Source organism: Pseudorasbora parva, chromosome 11 (assembly GCF_024679245.1).
Source record: "Pseudorasbora parva isolate DD20220531a chromosome 11, ASM2467924v1, whole genome shotgun sequence".
Classification (NCBI taxonomy): domain Eukaryota; kingdom Metazoa; phylum Chordata; class Actinopteri; order Cypriniformes; family Gobionidae; genus Pseudorasbora; species Pseudorasbora parva.
Genome location: NC_090182.1, coordinates 20,164,733 through 20,183,830, shown reverse-complemented (window position 1 = coordinate 20,183,830; position 19,098 = coordinate 20,164,733). Strand labels below are relative to the sequence as shown.

Below are 19,098 nucleotides of genomic sequence, written 5' to 3'. Positions count from 1 at the left end.
ACGCTTGAAGAGATGCACCGGGAGGTGTACTGGTGTTAATATACGGTGGAACAATGATAGCATCTGCCTTATGGGCTTTGTGTTGTTTAACCAGTACCAATTTTCAATTTCCACTGCAAAAAGGTAACAGGAGATCACACGTTTACGTTAAGGCAAAATTGTTTTTTATTATATTCTCTTTTGGTTCTCTCTCTTTTTTTAGAAAAACAAAATCTAGTCTACTTTAGGACAATTGGAAAAATAGGAAAGCCCCAAGAAAAGGCAAGCTGAAATTATAGGAAGAGCACTGGCATACCTTTACCCCAAAGCTACAAAGTGTAAAGTCTGCAGTCAACAATTTCAGGTCTGAAGACCGATTGTCTTATTGACGTAATCTTGCATAATTCAAGCTGTAGCCATGATTGTCAGAGCAGCATCAGAGCTCTGGTGTTAGTCAAAGTGAATTAGAGGCAGAGGCCTGATGCCCATGAACAGCGGCTTGCCTTCAGGGAGTGCGGTCCACATTTACCCTCCACAACTTCAGTCACTTCTTCCAATTTAGCACAAATTTAGTTTCGGATCAACATAGCTACAACATCCACTCTGTTTACTTGTGGAGATGCAGCTATTAGGAGACTCTGCTCTGGATTCATTGGATATAAATGAGGTCGAAGAGGGAATGGAGGCCACAAACAGACTCGACTACATAAACTACAAATAAATACATTTAAAAAATCGACTTAAATGTCACAAACCACACAGGCTGTGTCTGAGACAATCTGTGATCTGAAAACTGACGTGTAAGGCATCAATCAAACGATATGTTTGACAAAGGGTAAAAGTATGACAGCGTAAAGGCAGAAACCAAAGGACATCGCATTAAAGCATGTTCTGTAAAAAAAATGGCTTTAAACACATCACAGTGAATAAGAACAGCATGATAGCTCAATCTCATAAAGCTACGTTCGGATCCCCTTATATTGAAAAATAGATAAAATATGAAAGGTGTGCGGATTACATGGAACGCTTTAAATTGGAAAAATACAGCAATAAACACACATACGGGTTCTTATGGGTAATATTAGCTCTACATACTGCATATTTTCCCTCATTTTTGCATTTGTTTAAAAAAGACTGTATACAGAATTTAGAAAATAAATAAATTTGTGGCCATAAATTTAATCTCAGTTTTATATATATATATATATATATATATATATATATATATATATATATATATATATATATATATATATATATATATATATATATATATATATATATATATATATATAATTATTTTAATATATTTATATATACTGCGTGCCATTTCATATGCACAAGATTATAATGGGGAAATACTTTAGCAAATGATCTTGGAATTTGTCACTATATTGTAGACTGTTACTATATACAATCAAGGTCTACAAGAACTGTGTTCTCGGACAGGCAATGCCCATTTCCATAAAAGCGAAGTGCTTTTAAATTTGTGTGTAATGGGCAAATAATGACCTCGTCTGTTCTGCCGGTATGAAGGGGATGAGATAATGTCATAAATCTGTATTAAAAACAGAGCGAATCATACAATCTTCCCCATCAAAACATCACTTCCAAAACAAAGCATTAACCACCTATGCACTCTTTCAGTCTTATTTCAATAGGCATCCTTTTGAAATCAATTGAGATGGCTGCATAGGAAAAAAAACCTAAAATGATTCTCCATCTTGTATGTGTGTTTGTTTTAATCCAAAAGTCAATGGTGTGTTGTTGGTTTCATTTTGGCTTCTCACCAACTCTTCCTTTGGTCCCTCTGCTGGATCAAGTCTTTGGATTTGTCCGTGGAGATGAGAAGAGACAGAAACATCTCAACTGGCACATATGGTGGGAATATCCCTGGTTGGAGAATGGCTGCTCTCCTGTTGGAAGTTTAGGGATGATGGAGAGCAAACCAAAGAGCTTTCATCATGACATCATGGTCGGTATCCCTTAAGGTTCAAATTTAGGCACAATATCACAATAACTTTTGCAAAAAAAGTTTGAGTTTACTTTGAGTAAACGCTCATTCTAAACAATCAAGAGCAATAAATTACAGATCATCTGCTCCACTGAAAATATCCTGTATTTTTTTTTCCATTTGTTGGTCGATTGTGTCCACATTCCCCTGTTTGGCTGACAGTTTAGGTCTCAGCCGGCTCCGATTTTACCTGGATGAAGTGGGAGGCAGGTATCTGTATGGTGACCGGCAGTTCCTGCAGACCTTGAGAGCCCTCCAACAGCTCTTTGTCCTCAGGCTCTGGATGCAGAGCCACTTCTCCTCTCACTTCCAGCTCCTCCACAGGGGTGAGGCCCTCACTGGGGCTGCTGGCCAGCTGCAAGCCCACGTCTGAGTGTCCGTTTAGGGTCTGGCCCAGCTCCTGTCCTGCATTGTTGATGATCACAGTTCTGTAGCTCAGCTCTGCCACTCCATCCTCGATCTCCTCTTTGCAGAATGAGGCCAGGCTTGGGTTGCTGTTGACCAGAGATTGGAGGTAATGTGGGTCTAGGATTTCCTCCTTCACCTGCAGGCCTTGAAGTTCACTGGGCTTCAGGACAGTGGCAATGACCGTTCCGGGCTGCTGGGCCACTACAGGCTGCCCGTTGGCATTGAGGGTGACCAAGCGGGTGATGCCGTTAAGAGATCCGGCTTGCTGTGTTGTGGTGACCCCTCCACCAGATGAGCCCAGAGTGGACATGAGGAGCTGCTGGTGCTGGATGCTGTCTGTCGTCAGAGAGGCCGTCTGAATGGTGAGCACATCTTTACCCCCGGGGCTGGAGGAAGGCACAGTGTGTAGGATGACCCGAGGCGGTGAGGTATGAGTGGTATGAGCGGTATGAGTGGAGGAATCTCCATTGGTCAGAACAGAGGACAGCGGCAGGGTCTGCAGGGTGACTGAACCTCCTCCTTGAGCTCCTGATGTGAGGACCATGGGAACTGACCCTGGCATATTTATAGTCCTGAGAGAGAGATGGGCATGGGGTTACAAAGCGAGAAGACTTTTGCTGAAACCAGAGACAGTATAGAGGAGATTACATTTATGAGAAATGATATTATATACTCAATATGGTAGCTATGAATTAAAAGATAATTAACACATGACAGGTGGAAAAAAAAGATAATAAGAACTTCACAAAAATAATTATTTTGAGGCCACATATCATTAGTTTGTCATTTTAGATAAATCATGGCTATGATGTACAAAATCATTCTCGTTTTAATTTAGGTAAACTGTGACCATGTGCTAATTTGTTCCCTCATATTAGTTTAATCGTGGCCACTGTGTAAAGCTCTGCTCCCTCTTTTTAGATAAATTGCAACATGATTAAAATAAATGAGAGAACAAATTCTTAATACTTGGCAACAATATCTTGTTGTCATGTACAAGGCTCTGCAATCCATGTTACTGCCGTGGAAAAGTGTTACAAATGATCACAATTTTAGTTATGATACTGCTGCCTTAGTAGGCAGTAAAGATAACAAGGCAGCTTACTAGATAGCTAGTGTTTCAGCAGTGGTTTATCATTTGTTTTTAGCTTTTGCTTGTGTGTGACGCTGTCTGTTTATGTATTTGTACACACACACACACACACACACACACACACACACACACACACACACACACACACACACACACACACACACACACACACCTTATGGAGTGTGTAGGTGCTGGGACAGCAGCTCCTTGATTTGGCTGAAGAACATGGACCGTCTGCAGCAGCTGTTCTGCTTGTTTGCTGTTCAGACCGGGACTCATCTCTCTCTTTACTGACTTCAACGGCGCGTTCTTTCCCTGCGCACGCGAGGAACCTCGGCCCACTGCCCGTCCGTGAGGAGCAGACCTATGCCCTCCATAGCCAGAACTGGCATCGTCCCCTTGGCCATCATCCTCATCTATAATAACCAGATCTGAGGGCATCTCCTTAAACTGGTAAACAAGCCTCTGTCCTTCAACCTTGGCCAGTATACCCCTCTGGTAATAGTACCTAAAAGAGAACAAGCGGAAGCAAGAGGTCAGGAAAAGCAATTCCGCTGGCATAATTGGTCCCTCTGGGTGAAGTGTTTGTAGCCATTGGCTCACCTGAGTGCTCTGCCCATGGTTTCATAGTTCATATCAGGCTTGTTTTTGTGTTTGCCCCACAACTTGGAAACAGCCTTGGAGTCCACCAGCTTAAAAATGCCCTTCTCTCTCTGTGTCCATTTGATGTATTTGGGACAGGTGTTTTTGTCTTGCAGCAAGGCCAGGAGGAACTCCCACAGGTAGATAGTGTTACCTACAAGAATAAGGGTCTTTTTTATATTCCTCAGTCGACTCATTAAAAGTTTAGACTTATAAAAAGCTTAAACAACTTTCATATTTCACACGCAAATCCACAGGTCTTATTTAACCAGCAGAACAGGCAGAGGTGCAATTATTATGCTCTTTCTCATAACCTTAATAAATCAATTCTCCCTTCATGGTAGCCTTACACTGAGCTGGAAATTAATTAGAGGGCCCTGGCATTAGATTATTCTTGTTTGTCATGTGCTTTGGCCAGAAGTGGTTAAAAACAGCTATCCCGGCAGTGCGAGAGCCAGAGAGAGAACAGACCGGCGTGTCAAGGTGATGTATATGTATGCGGCCAGCCTCCTCTCTGAGCTGGGAATGGGGTGCATGCATAAGGGGCCTCTATCAGGACAGCATCGATGTGCCCTCCAGCCTGCTATCACTTTTAGTTCCCTCTCAAACGCAGCACTTTGAGAGCACCTCATCAATTAAGCAGTCGCAGCGCTGCCTCTCTGGCAGAAGTGACTCATGATGCATTCAGGAGAGAGAAAAGCAATAGTTTCCAACTTTTTATCATTTACTAGTGTGCGGTGATCCGATATTGCGCTTACCTTTGCCCTCTTTGCTCTTCTTCTTAAGTGGGAGAGTTGGATTGGTGATGGGAGAGCAGGGCCGCACTGGTCTTGGTTTGCGCACTGCAGGATAATTGCAAGAAAATAGTTACCTCTAAGATAGGGCTGTGCAAATATCGAAATATCACAAATGTACATATCGCAATATGCATATCGCAATGGCATGCAATATATGAATAATTTTAATAGGCTACTTCAACATTGTGAAAAGTGTACGTTTTAGGTCGACGCATATAGCAGAGAATAGACTGGGCACCCGACTGTTACTTATGTGATTTACTTGATGTAAAAAAAGAGTTATTAAATGCAATAACTTGCAAAAACCACTCCTTGCAGACTTGTGCTGTCTGACAGACACACACACCAAAACGTGCTCACAAGCCGCCTCTCTGAAAGAGTGATCCCCTCAGTTCTGTTTTGTGTCTATTACACACTCGAACTGTCAAATACACACACAGTTATGTCAAAATGGCTGTCTTGAGTATTCATGTAAACCCAGTCGGTTATGCTTGAAGTGAACGATATCAGTTGGGGAAAGAAACCGAATGTGTGTCAATAGGATCCATGCATTAGATCTTAAAGTGACAGGCAGCTAATACAATAAACCTACCGCTGTCTGTCAAACAACAGAAGAACAAGAGAAAATCACTCAGTGCTATTGGCTGAATAACCTTTGTAGCTTTATTATGTATCAGTGTATATTTAATTCCTGTTCATGTGAAGACTACTGTTTTTAGTTCTTATTTTTTTAATAACAAAGATAAATTATAATAACAAAAATATTCCTCCATCCCTAGTTCAGGTGACTTGATGTTAAGTCTTATGTTGATATTACTACCAAGTCAAGCAAAGAGTTTTTGGTATTTCAATATTTGCATTACATTTTTTGTTTGTTTACATTGATGTTAAAATTATATTGTCAGATTTGAAACTCTGCTGGACATTTTCAGAAGTTGTAGCGACGTTTTCCTTTCCCAGAAACAATGTGAAATGCATAAATAGTATCAGTCTCAGTTTTTAAATATATATATTTGTTATATAATTTAAATAGATTTTACACACTAATAGCAATATCGTATCGCATATTGAATATCACATTATTTAACTAGATATTGCATATAGCATTTTTCTTCAATATTGCACAGCCCTACTTAATATTTTTTTTATCTTTGGTTGTTGTTGTTTTTTAAAACATTTTTGCATTCTTTGGTCTTTAATCTTTAGGTTTTTAATATAATGCAGCAAAAAAGAAACAAATCAAAAAAGGTGTAGACTGCCTTCTACTGGAGGACTGTGGTACCTTTGCTTTTCCTGACAGGTTTTGAAAGGTTCCTCTGTGGGATCTCATCCATGGAAGACGTCTCCTCATCCAGTGGACCATCCATGCAGCCGTTTGAGAGCTGCTCTGGACGCAAGGAAATGTAGCTCAGGTCTGATTCCAGCATAGTTCCATATGTGTGAACTACAGAAGGGCAGAGGTCAAGAATTAGAAGGCTTGTTTGCTTAAACATTCACAACAGAACTGAAATGAGAAATTGTATCTGTATGTGTACTATAATGCATATACAGGTCCTTCTCAAAAAATTAGCACATTGTGATTAAGTTCATTATTTTCAATAATGTAATGATAAAAATTAAACTTTCATATATTTTAGATTCATTGCACACCAACTGAAATATTTCAGGTCTTTTATTGTTTTAATACTGATGATTTTGGCATACAGCTCATGAAAACCATCAAAAAATTAGCATATTTCATCTGACCAATAAAAGAAAAGTGTTTTTAATACAAAAAAAGTCAACCTTCAAATAATTATGTTCAGTTATGCCCTCAATACTTGGTCGGGAATCCTTTTCCAGAAATGACTGCTTCAATGCAGCGTGGCATGGAGGCGATCAGCCTGTGGCACTGCTGAGGTGATAATGGAGGCCCAGGATGCTTCGATAGCGGCCTTAAGCTCATCCAGAGTGTTGGGTCTTGCGTCTCTCAACTTTCTCATCACACTATCCCACAGATTCTCTATGGGGTTCAGGTCAGGAGAGTTGGCAGGCCAATTGAGCACAGTAATACCATGGTCAGTAAACCATTTACCAGTGGTTTTGGCACTGTGAGCAGGTGCCAGGTCGTGCTGAAAAACCAAATCTTCATCTCCATAAAGCATTTCAGCAGATGGAAGCATGAAGTGCTCCAAAATCTCCGGATAGCTAGCTGCATTGACCCTGCCCTTGATAAAACACAGTGGACCAACACCAGCAGCTGACATGGCACCCCAGACCATCACTGACTGTGGGTACTTGACACTGGACTTCAGGCATTTTGGCATTTCCTTCTCCCCAGTCTTCCGCCAGACTCTGGCACCTTGATTTCCGAATGACATGCAAAATTTGCTTTCATCTGAAAAAAGTACTTTGGACCACTGAGCAACAGTCCAGTGCTGCTTCTCTGTAGCCCAAAGTGGCTTGACCTGGGGAATGCGGCACCTGTAGCCCATTTCCTGCACACGCCTGTGCACGGTGGCTCTGGATGTTTCTACTCCAGACTCAGTCCACTGCTTCCGTGGGTCCCCCAAGGTCTGGAATCGGTCCTTCTCCACAATCTTCCTCAGGGTCCGGTCACCTCTTCTTGTTGTGCAGCATTTTTTGCCACACTTTTTCCTTCCCACAGACTTCCCACTGAGGTGCCTTGATACAGCACTCTGGGAACAGCCTATTCGTTCAGAAATGTCTTTCTGTGTCTTACCCTCTCGCTTGAGGGTGTCAATGATGGCCTTCTGGACAGCAGTCAGGTCGGCAGTCTTACCCATGATTGCGGTTTTGAGTAATGAACCAGGCTGGGAGTTTTTAAAAGCCTCAGGAATCTTTTGCAGTTTTTTAGAATTAATAAGTTGATTCAGATGATTAGGTTAATAGTTCGTTTAGAGAACCTTTTCGTGATATGCTAATTTTTTGAGATAGGAATTTGGGGTTTTCATTAGGCTGTATGCCAAAATCAACAGTATTAAAACAATAAAAGACCTGAAATATTTCAGTTGGTGTGCAATTAATCTAAAATATATGAAAGTTTAATTTTTATCATTACATTATGAAAAATAATAAACTTTATCACAATATGCTAATTTTTGAGAAGGACCTGTAAGTGACTTTAAGAGGTCTTCCCACAATCATTTCTATAAAAAAATAACACTGTAAACTGACAGTGAGTCATCACATACTCATGCGTTTCTCATCCAGGATGTTATTGGGAGATTCCATGTTTAGCAGGGCCTCAGCTGCCTCGATGGTCTCCATATTGTCCTCTCCGCCAGAGACAGGGGTCTCTACTGTGGATAAAACATTTACATCACTTGACAAACATTAACCTTGGGTCTCATTGTTATGGGTTTCACATAAAAGTGTTTGAGAGAAGTTTTCACAGGGAAACCATACTTTTAAAAATATATTCAACTAGAAAACGGTTATCTACAATTGTACTTATATTTAAAACATATTACTGGTTTACTGTATTTTGATTGAATAAATACAGCCTTTTTGACCATAAGAGACTTCAAAAACTTTCAGAAGAGTTTTGTGTTGTGGACTTATTCTTTTTTTGCAACATGCAATTGTGATCACTTAATGGACTCACCAGACAGCCCCACATCTCCCATGATGTTCTCTTCCACCACATCCTGAATGGCATCCACCATGATCCCATTAGTAACCTCATCTGCCTCCAGTCCAGAGTACACCTGCATGAGGTCGGCAGCGGGCACCTGCTCCACAATCACCGCAGGGAACACTGAAGGGTCGTCCAGCTGTGGGAGAACAAACAGAGAGATAAATGTACCATTGATCTAAAATCAACCGTCATGCAGTGCTTTCAGCAGAAAGGCAGTAAAGTGCACCATAATTGCTTTAAAACACATAAATTTGCCCCTTCCCTGCAGATGAAAGCTTCTAATACACAATCGTCCAGGTTACTCATACTCACAGAAACAAAAGTTAATGGCCCATTCATAATGGCTTTAACCTGAGCTAGTTCAGTCACTTGGTTGGACTCTTACTATGCGTCAGCATAACAATAAGGCCAGAAAGGAGTTTGTGGTATCATGTGATTAAATGACGCAAGTACAAACGTATCACAGTTCCAGTCCTATCACACATGACCTTGTTTGCTCCCAGGGTTATGAGCTTCATACCAAAAACACCATTTCAGGCTTCCTCATTTCCACCAGCATTCCAGAGTGAGGGTGGAGATCACATTGGGAGAAAAGAGGAAATAGTTGGTACTGGACTCTAAAGCCACAAGAGACCATTACTCAAACCCACCAGTCAACACTGCGAAAAAAACACCAACATTAATAAAAGACTTCTGTCCTTTGTGCTTTCTTATTCTTTTAGGCAGTCTATGACTTAGGCTTGGTAGTAAAAGAAACTTGTAGGGCTTTCCATTAAAAAAAAACAACAACAAAAAAACGCACATACACATACAATCCATTTCCATAGAAAACTGGAGGTGAAGATAGCATCTCTAAGTGATTGACGTGTGTGTGTGTGTGTGTGTGTGTTTGTTTTCAACCGAATCTCATTAGCCAGCTAGCAGCTCTCATTATGCTTTTAGCAGATATGTGCAAACATTGCAAAAAATGTCAGAATAATAAGTGAACATTGACAAAGCGGGAATAATTCTGTAGAAACTACAGTCTGATTGAAGTCCGGTGACCTTTATTTTGACACTTGTTAGAGGACCACATAAATTATGCAACTGTTCATTGTGAGCCTGTTTTATTTTATTGTCTTATAGTTTAAAGTTATGTTTTTATTTCTTGTGTAAATCCTTCCTATATAAATCCTTTTATCGTTTGCTGTTATATGAAGTGATAACTTTTCCACATGTACTACGTTCCAGGATTTATAAAATGAACGCATGTGTATGTTGTGTATTGTGACCACTAGATGGCAGCAGAATGCAGTTTTTCACCTTTCCAGTCGTGCAACTGTATGAAGATGACCAAAACAACATGCAGGAACATACACGCTTGTTCCTGGCCCAAGAAAATGACCACATACATGCATAAAATAAACATATTTAACAATAAATGATGTAATACCGTATTGAGGAATGCTTGTGATATTGTCACTTTACAAACAATATTGTGAAACACATAAGCTATCTTACATATTACATCTTCCTTTGGCAGTATTTTCTGTTTTTGTTCCATCATCCTTGGACTATTTGCTGTTGTTATGGCATTTCTCCTAGATACTCAATAGGTCTGGCTTTCCAAATCTCAGTTCAAGACCAGGATAATTCATTCAGTAGTATAATACAAACTACAAACTAATATAAACTGATTCAATGTTAAAATGGTTTTGAGCCTGTGCAATAGATTTTAGCTGCTGTTTAATCAGGATATACACTACTACTGTTCAAAAGTTTGGGGTGTGTATGAATGTTTGGTTTTAAGGTGTCCCTGTCACATAAAATATACATTTAAGTACTGCGTAATAGTAATTAACTACATGTACTTACTTACTATATTAGGGTTTGGTTTAGGGTTAGTTGCCTGTAATTATGCATCATTTATAGTTATTACTATAGTTAATGCATGTAATGTTTAACAAGGATTTTTTTTTATAATTAATTTGGTCAAAAAGACAATAAAACAGATATATTGTGAAATGTTACAATTTAAAATAATTGTTCGCTACTTACTGGCCATCTGTTCAGGGTGTCCCCAGCCTGGGGCCCAAGACGCTGGGATAACCCTACAACAAACTGATGGATAGACATGTTCTATTTTAATACATATTAAAATTGAATTAATTCCTGTGATGTCACAGCTGAATTTTCAGCATCATTACACCAGTCTTCAATGTCATGATCCTTCAGAAATCATTGTATTATGCTAATCTGGTGCTCAACATTTTCAACATTGCAACATTTTTATTTGTCTTTACCACTATTTTTATCAATTTAATGCGTAAAAGTATACATTTCTTTAAAAAAAAACATATCAGTGTTCGTCGCTCATCAGTATACTGAGAAGAGTTTTAACTAGGCTACACAGACACTGGGTGAATCCCACAAGCCATGACTGCTGAGTAAGCGGGAAACTTATTATGTGCATTCGTTTAGTCCCTCCTTTCTGTCCTGCCATACCTTAGAACTACAGACATCAGATATCATGATTATGCAAAAAAACTTTGGTGATCGGTTTACATAGCCTCTCTTATTCTGCCTGAAAGGTAAATGCAAAATAGCAGACTATAGAAGTCTATACACAGTTCAAATTTCTTGCGTTAAATGCTTTTTGTCATTAGAACAATTTATGACGTAAATTGAACAGCTCTGTGCTGATAAATATATGATTTAAATGTTAAAACAGCTTTAAAAAGTATATAACTCAATCTTGCACAATAGTTTAAAAAAGAGTAAAGCTTCTCTGTTTTTTTAAAATAAACAGAGACTGCCAAAAACCTCTAACATCCTTTTTTTCAGAATTATCAACCACATTTCTAAAAGGGAAACATCAGATAAAGATCAGTCATTTGAATAGTTGAGTTCTGTGTTCCTACTGTGTGCATAAACCCAACAGCATGGGCTTTGTCCTGCAGTTACACTCTCTTCTGCTTTACCTGACGCCATTGGTGATGCTAACCCACTGATGCAACACAAGAACCTCACTTGCAATGTTAGAGACAGGTTCTTGGATGATTCTCGAACACTGTGCAATAACCATGCCAGAGGTATTCAGCAATAAGTAATTAGTCCGTTCACCGCTAAATCTGCGCAGTTGTCATGTCATCACAGCCATAGGACGTGTGATGTGGCAAAGAGAAGTTATGCAAGCCTGGCACTGTCATAAAGTAGGTGATATGATAGACTGCGGAGGCACCAGTAGAGCTAGAATTCATTTTGTTCATTAAAAAGGCTTTAATGCCAGAAAGCAACAACTTTGCCACACAAAGAAACACTGGCAGACAAACTAAATGAAAGTGTATTGAAGAAATACCTCTATTAATGACGTCTATGCGTAACCATTTAAAAGTTTGGGGTCGGTAAGATTTTTCAGATTTGTAAGTGTTTATGCTCAACAAGGCTGCATTTATTTGATCAAAAAAGTACAGTAAAAGGAAAAAAAATTAGCTGTCAGTGTCACATGATCCTTCAGAAATCGTTCTAATATGCTGATTTGTTATTCAAGAAATTTGGTATAGAAAATAGTTGTGCTGATTATTTTGTGGAAACCATTTATTTTTCAGCATTTGTAGATGAGTATAAAGTCCAAAAGAACAGCATACATTTTAAATATAGAACTTTTATATCATTCTAAATGTCTTTAATATTGCATTTTATCGATTTTATATGTCCTTTCTGAAAAAAATAATTATTATAAAAAATAATTTCTTTATATATAAGAAATTCATACTTTTATTCAGCCATATAAATGACGACAAACTTTGAAAAGTAGGCTAAATTCATTGGCAATATGGCGGAAGCAAGTGCACAAAGAGCCACGGAGTGACAGACGAGAGACTTCATTGACTGCTAGTTTATAGTCTCATAGTACTGAGATGTTTGATTAATTAAAGTTAACAAATGCCTTACATTGTTGTACATAACATTTTGTCTTTGTTTACTTAACTAATAATTTAAATAAAAATTATATGAAAATTATTAAAGAGGTAATCATGTTTTTTACCTTTTAAAAAAAACTTTAAAATAAACATTTTACACTCTAACCTCAAATTATCATTCCATTGCACTGTGCGAATACTTGCACTCTTTTGCTTGTCCCTTTTTACAACCCAGCAAATAAGTAAACTTGCATGCACAAAGCTCATTCTGAAAACCTGACGATGCAAGAAAACCTTGTTTATGAGAGAAATTATTTTGTTTTGACATCAACAGAAATGCACATAAGACATACTAAAATAAGTCACAAGAACGTCAGTGAAGGTGTTTACACAATGAAAATTAGGTCATGGTAAAATCTAGTAGTGCCGGTTGTTTTCTAATTACATTTCTTTTACGGAATTAAAGAGGTTGTAACAATGTTGTCGGGCTAATCTGTGATAATCAGTGCAAGATTGTGCATGTAAATCCATTAGGTGAATCTAGATATCTGGATATCTCAGGGTTCAGCTACTGCATGCACTAGACACAACTGCTGCTGCATGCAGTAGCTGAACTCTGACACGGTCCCATAATATCATTTCACTCCCATTACACGACGACTTGACTTATGGAGGTAATTATTGGCTCTGCAAAGTCCAGCACGGCTAATCATTATGGTCCAGAGAAGCAGCTGGACGCATTTCACAGCACGCATCTGTGGGAAAACCCAGCACAGTAAGAAGAGTGTAGGTTTATCTTGTGCAGCAGCAGTCCCTGAAAAAAGCAGCTCTATTGTTGGTAGTCAAATATATCTAAGGTTGTGGGGCGACTTTTAGAGCCTATTTATGATGGTGCTGTAATAGAAGGGGACAGCATACATTTGAAATATATAACAAGGGGTTTTAGGGAGTGACTGAGAAGCTAACGTCATTTAAAAACAATAGTAGATTTATGGGTGGAACAGGACTCTTCTCCCACACTGCAACAAGTTGGGCAGGTTAGGCCTGAATCAAGATTTCAGTTCTCTTTCAGTCTATGAGAAAAGAGGCCTGTCACACCTGATCCATTCACATGACTGTACAAACACGCACTTAAGTTTATGATTGTGATTCTAATGTCATCTAAACTCAGAGAGAATAGGGAGAACGAGCCAAAATACAATAGTACGACACACGCTGGCATCCACACATAGTGCGGCAAAAAGTATTTGGACATTTTAAGCCACTTTTAAAACTATATAAATGTATTTGCTTGATACAAAAATATCAATCAAAGTGGCACTTTGTTAATGCCTAATACCCTATAATCACAGATTTCACTCCTCACAATCTAATTTGCTGGCTGTTCCTCAAAACTACTTAAGATCTATGGGTGGCAGGGTCCTCTTGAACTTGTTTTTTTACTAGCATTTGCTTGGTGTTTACCTTTTGAGACGCTGCTTTTAAAGGTTTTTTTTAAGTGTATTGTTATTATTATGATTATTGCAAAGAAATCTAGCAAGCACACATATTAATCACATTAAATTAAAATGTTGGGTTGGGTTTCAAAATATACAATAACATTTGGGGTAAGTTTTTTTTTTTTGAAAGATCAATTATTTTATTTAGCAAAGAATTAAAGAGTGTCATTAAAGACATTTATAATCTCACTCACAAAAGTTTTTTTTTAATTTACATTAAATGCTAATCCTAAAAAAATGATACTGTTTTCAGCATTGTTTCCTAAGCACCAAATCAGCATATTATAATGCATTTCTGAAGGATCATGTGCCTAAAGTCTAGAGTAATGATGCTGAACACAGCAATAAATTAAACTTTTATAAGTACATTTAAATATAAAACTGTTATTTTAAATCGTAATTACATTCTATTAAATCTAGTTTTACTGTATTTTTGATTAAATAAAAGCAGCCTTGGTGAGACTTCTTTCTAAAACATAAAAAAACTAAAAACTACAACAGACCCCAAACTTTTGAATAGAAGAGTAAACTGATGAAAATGAAGACACAATATATCAGACATTTTAAACAAATGTTTATGCTAGGAAATGCTGAAATGCTACCTACATTCTCAACTAAGTTTTCATATAAGAATACAAACACACTGAGTTCAGACTGACTGGCGATTCCTACATCTCAGTCTTTCCATCTGAACCCTGCCAGCAACCCACACAGTCATCCTCCAACCCTCTCCTTGCACTCTTAATGTTCCACCTCCCTCCCTTCCCTTCATGCCCAGCATCAAAGGCACAGACCTTTGAAAAACCTGTGTCCCCTTTTTGAGACCCTGCCTGTGCAGCTGAATAGACAAATAGAGTACCTAAACATAGAGAAACCACAACGTTTACGTGCCTAATAACAAAGATTTCTGGCACCAAAATATTTCAGGGCTTTCGGGTCAAAGATGAGTATCAGGGCAGATCAGAGTATTCTCACACAAAAAAAAACAAAAAAGAAAACAATGTGATTGTGATGTACCTGATTGATTTCATCCATTCCATTGCTGGCGAACTCAAAGACAAGCTCGCTGGACTGGACTGCAGTGGTCATGGTGTTGCAGGGAGAGAGAGGGTAGGACACAGGCTGACAGGCAGAGGGTTCCTACCCCTCCACGCACTCCCCGGACGCTTTGCTCCACACTACACCCCTCGGCACAGGAAGCACTTTGAAGCAGGAACACTGCTGAGGTAATTTGCTGCTTTCACAAAATGAAAGGCACTGTTAGGTAAAAACAGAGTTCCCTTTTCTGGTTCTGCACACTGCTGACTTTTTTTCCCTCCAGTTGATGGACAGGGTGGTGGAGGATTGCGTGATGGAGGAGGTTTCTCGCTCCAGCTGTGTCTGGGGCATCTAAACCTTCAAGAGAGAAACAGAGGAAAAGGAACATTAGGAAACTGCGACTGAGCGAAATGGGCTGTGTCACATCATCAGAGAGAGGGAGAGAGGGCTGGGATGGCCGGACGAGCCTGAGACGGTACCGCTGGGACTGAGGCGAGGGGCTAATTTTCGGACTCTATTCGCTCATTGCTGGGGAGACTTTCGGCTCACCGATCTCATTCTTGGCTCAGAACACCCAAAGCTGCCTCAAAAACAGACTCTGAGGAAGTCTGGCAGGGCAGAATGAAAATGGACAAGTGGAAAACATACTCTTTCCAGCAACACATTCATCACTGGCACGCTTCACTTTCTTTGGCTCTGACTCTTGTTTACCCTCGGAGATCACAACAATACAACTATTGCATCACTTTGTCACCCTGTATTAACTATATCAGTGTTATCTCCATGATCAGCCAATTATTTAGAATAATATTTTAAATTTCATCTTTAAATATTCAAAGTGCTTTACTTCAAATAATATTTTAAATGACTTACCAATAACCGATATGACACTATATTGTTTAAATTATTTAAGATATTATTTTAAATAATATTTTAAATATTTACTTTATTATTTAAAGGAAGTGTATGTAAGATTGTGGCCAAAACTGGTACTATAATCCCTTTCAAATGACTGTAGAGCAGTGTATCCCCTCTCCTCCTCCCCTCTGACTCGAGGTTGCCAGATTGGCTGCAGGATCCAGCAGGAACGTTTGTAGCTGCAGCCATGCTAACTAGAGCAGATCTGGCAACCTGGATGCCCAAAGACTACTGACTTCATGATTGGTCGATAGGTGGAGGGTGGAGCTTCAGGCCAAAACACAACATATCCACATCAACATCAGTTGAGGGCTGCAACAACAGCTTTTAAACTGTTACCAGTGATATAAGTATTTGAAATGAACATGATTTCTTGTCTAGTGACATATCAGGGTCATTTTATGATTAATTGAAATACATTTCTTACATACAGTTACATAAATATATATATATATATATATATATATATATATATACACACACATAATTACATACATACATACACACACTAGCATTTTAATATTGTTTTAGTACTAATATCATTCACTCTATTCTGTTTAAATTATGCTTCAAACGATGGATAAAAATCGCTAAAAGAAGCGAAACTACTGCTCGGCTGTCATGAATGCCTGGTTTAATTCGTCATGGTTCAGATGTAATAAGTGAACATCTTCAGTGGTAGAGTGGAGGAAGGGGTGAGGGGCATGGATCGCCACAGGATATGAGATCACTCAGCTTGATCAAAGGGGTACTGTAAACAAGTTTGGGTTATCAGTCACATGAGTAGAAGGGCTCAAACACACCCTCATCCAAAGTCCACATTCACTCCTCACACTGAAAGCCAGCTGAACTACTGAAACCGAAAAACACAAGAATCACAGACCTATGAAAGAAAGAGTACCCTTTGCCCAGACCTGAGGCTGAGAGAAGATACAGAAGGGGCTGCAGTCTGGTTAAAGATTAAACGAGTGCAGTGGGGAGAGGAGAGACAGTTTGGACGAACCACTGAGGGGATGGGAGGGGGGGGGGTAAATGGAGCGGCCCATGTCTCCTCTGTGGCAGGGTGGGGCTTGTTTGATTTGAAAGTAAAGTGTGTGTGTCAACAAGAGCATACCAGGTTGAATTGTGTCTGGGGGGGTTGGGGTAGGTGGGTACAAGGGTTGAATGGGGGCAGTTAAAGAGAATAAGACATCCGTGTGGGTGTGGGTGGCAGGAAGGTCAAACAAATGTTCTGTTTAGCTTAGACTCTGCCCAAGACCCCTGTAGCAGCTGGAGTCTCGTCCTCAGCATGTTGCCTTGTGCGGCCTTGTCTCTCCAGGAGAGGAACAAGATGGTGTATGCCATGACCGAAAAGTCCAACCTATTATTACCACTAACCAGACAGTTCCCCCCCAAGAGCCCTTCGGCTTTTGCCTCCCTTCCCACAGCATGGGGCCAACATCTGGAGCATACTGCTGAAGTTTCCCTCTTTCTGATTTTGTCAAGTTATTTGTAACAATCTTTTTTTTTTTTTGCCACCACAATGCTCTGGGAGTAGCTAGGTGGTTGCTAGGGTGTTCTGGTTGGTTACTATGGGCTTACATCAAATCATATTAAAATTATGTCTGTACCGATACTAAATTAATAAAAAATGTAATGCAATGGACAATAACTGACATATTATACTTTTAAACTATTATGTCTAAATAAATAAAACAAATGCTACAATAGCTACATTATAATAGTACAGTATAAAATATAGATATTTTTATGGGCCCATATATATCTAATATAGACTGCAGTTCAAAAGGTTGGGGTCAGTAAGATTCGATAAAGATGATTGTCTCTTCTGCTGACCAGGGCTGCTTTTTAAATCAAAAATACAGTAAAAACAGTAATATTGTGAGTTTTGTGAATATTATTTCAATTTAAATTCAGTGTCATGTGATCCTTATAACAGGCTGCTTTGGTGCTCAAGAAATATTTTTTATTATTATTACCAATACTGAAAACCATAATGTTGCTTAATATTTTTGTGAAAATCTTGAGTTTTGTTTAATATTATAAATGTATTTACTGTAACTGGTATACTGTATATTTAATGTCTCCTTGCTGAATAAAATTTGTATTTCTTTAAAAAAAATTAAATGGTAGTGTAAACCAATATAATAACTAAAAATACACATAATATCGGCTAAGGCATCATGTATTTTTTTTTATATATATATATTTGTTTTCTAAATATGGGTTCTAATTTATGGGGTCTAAATATGCTCGGGTTCCTACTACAATGCCTAAGGCGAATCAATGGGGTATTTTAGAGCATTTTATAGCAAGCAAAAGTACACCTCTTCTCAAAAAATCAACATCAGAATTATCATCCATATCAATAGTATAAACAGAGAAAGAAATTATAACAACAACTATACTGATACCAGGCAAATCGAGACCACATGGGTCATGCCTACCTCTGAAGAAAGCACTCGCCCATGAAGTCTCCGTAGTGCGAGCCAAGAGTCAGAAGTCGCCAAACAAGAGCATGGCTGAATTCTGCCTTCACCTCTACACACTAGCTCAAAATGGCCTCATGTCAATTTCGGTTCTTCTTTCCGATTCAAAAAGCTCTTGTACCTCAAACTGCAGCTGCGTATGCCACACAGCCAAAGCTCTCAGCTTGAAATTGCTCGCCATGGTCTACAACTCGGCTTTTGAGTAATGAAGTCATTCACACCATTTGACGCTGATGTGCTGGCAAATGAAAGCGTGATATGGGATTGATGAGAACGTTTCACACAGAGAGATGAGCCTGGTGGGGAGCAAAATCGTGCAAAGATTGCTCTCACCGTGCTGCTCTCACACCGCTGATTCCCGGTTGACTATAACGAGACCTCGTGCTGGGCACACGGTGAGTGACCTACGCCACCGTGACGGCAGCCTGCAAACAACAGTAGACTAGTCCCATCATGCATGCAAACAAAGGCCTGCTGCACGTCATCCAGAGTCGCCGAGAGGGAGGTAGTGTTACTCAGTGCTCAAGACTTCAGTAAGCAAACACTCTCCAGGGTGGGGCTTGCATGGAATCACTCCACAGCTGAGGTCTGCCAAGGATACACACTCAGCAAACAATGTAAAGCTATGAGGTGCACATGAAAAACATCTGTACGTCAGTCCGAGTCCTAATGCAGCAGC

General features: G+C 39.2%; 1 protein-coding gene across 5 annotated transcripts in view; it reads right to left on the bottom strand.

Annotated features, from left to right (window-relative positions):
• Positions 1 to 1,276: 1,276 nt before the first annotated feature.
• The window catches only part of elf1 (E74-like ETS transcription factor 1), a 50,230-nt gene continuing 32,408 nt past the window's right edge, over positions 1,277 to 19,098 (bottom strand). For 3 of the 5 annotated variants that reach the window (XM_067457361.1, XM_067457360.1, XM_067457362.1), the window contains exons 2-10: positions 14,992 to 15,369; positions 10,611 to 10,673; positions 8,541 to 8,709; positions 8,128 to 8,235; positions 6,216 to 6,377; positions 4,895 to 4,978; positions 4,098 to 4,290; positions 3,667 to 4,002; positions 1,277 to 2,973 (exon numbers count right to left, since the gene is read on the bottom strand). In XM_067457361.1, coding sequence (XP_067313462.1) covers positions 2,157 to 2,973; positions 3,667 to 4,002; positions 4,098 to 4,290; positions 4,895 to 4,978; positions 6,216 to 6,377; positions 8,128 to 8,235; positions 8,541 to 8,709; positions 10,611 to 10,673; positions 14,992 to 15,063 — 2,004 coding nt within the window. In that variant the 5' untranslated portion in view covers positions 15,064 to 15,369 and the 3' untranslated portion in view covers positions 1,277 to 2,156. Of the gene's footprint in view, positions 2,974 to 3,666; positions 4,003 to 4,097; positions 4,291 to 4,894; positions 4,979 to 6,215; positions 6,378 to 8,127; positions 8,236 to 8,540; positions 8,710 to 10,610; positions 10,674 to 14,991; positions 15,370 to 18,377; positions 18,403 to 19,098 lie in introns of those variants that run through there. The other 2 variants (XM_067457363.1, XM_067457364.1) reach the window with 2 other exon arrangements.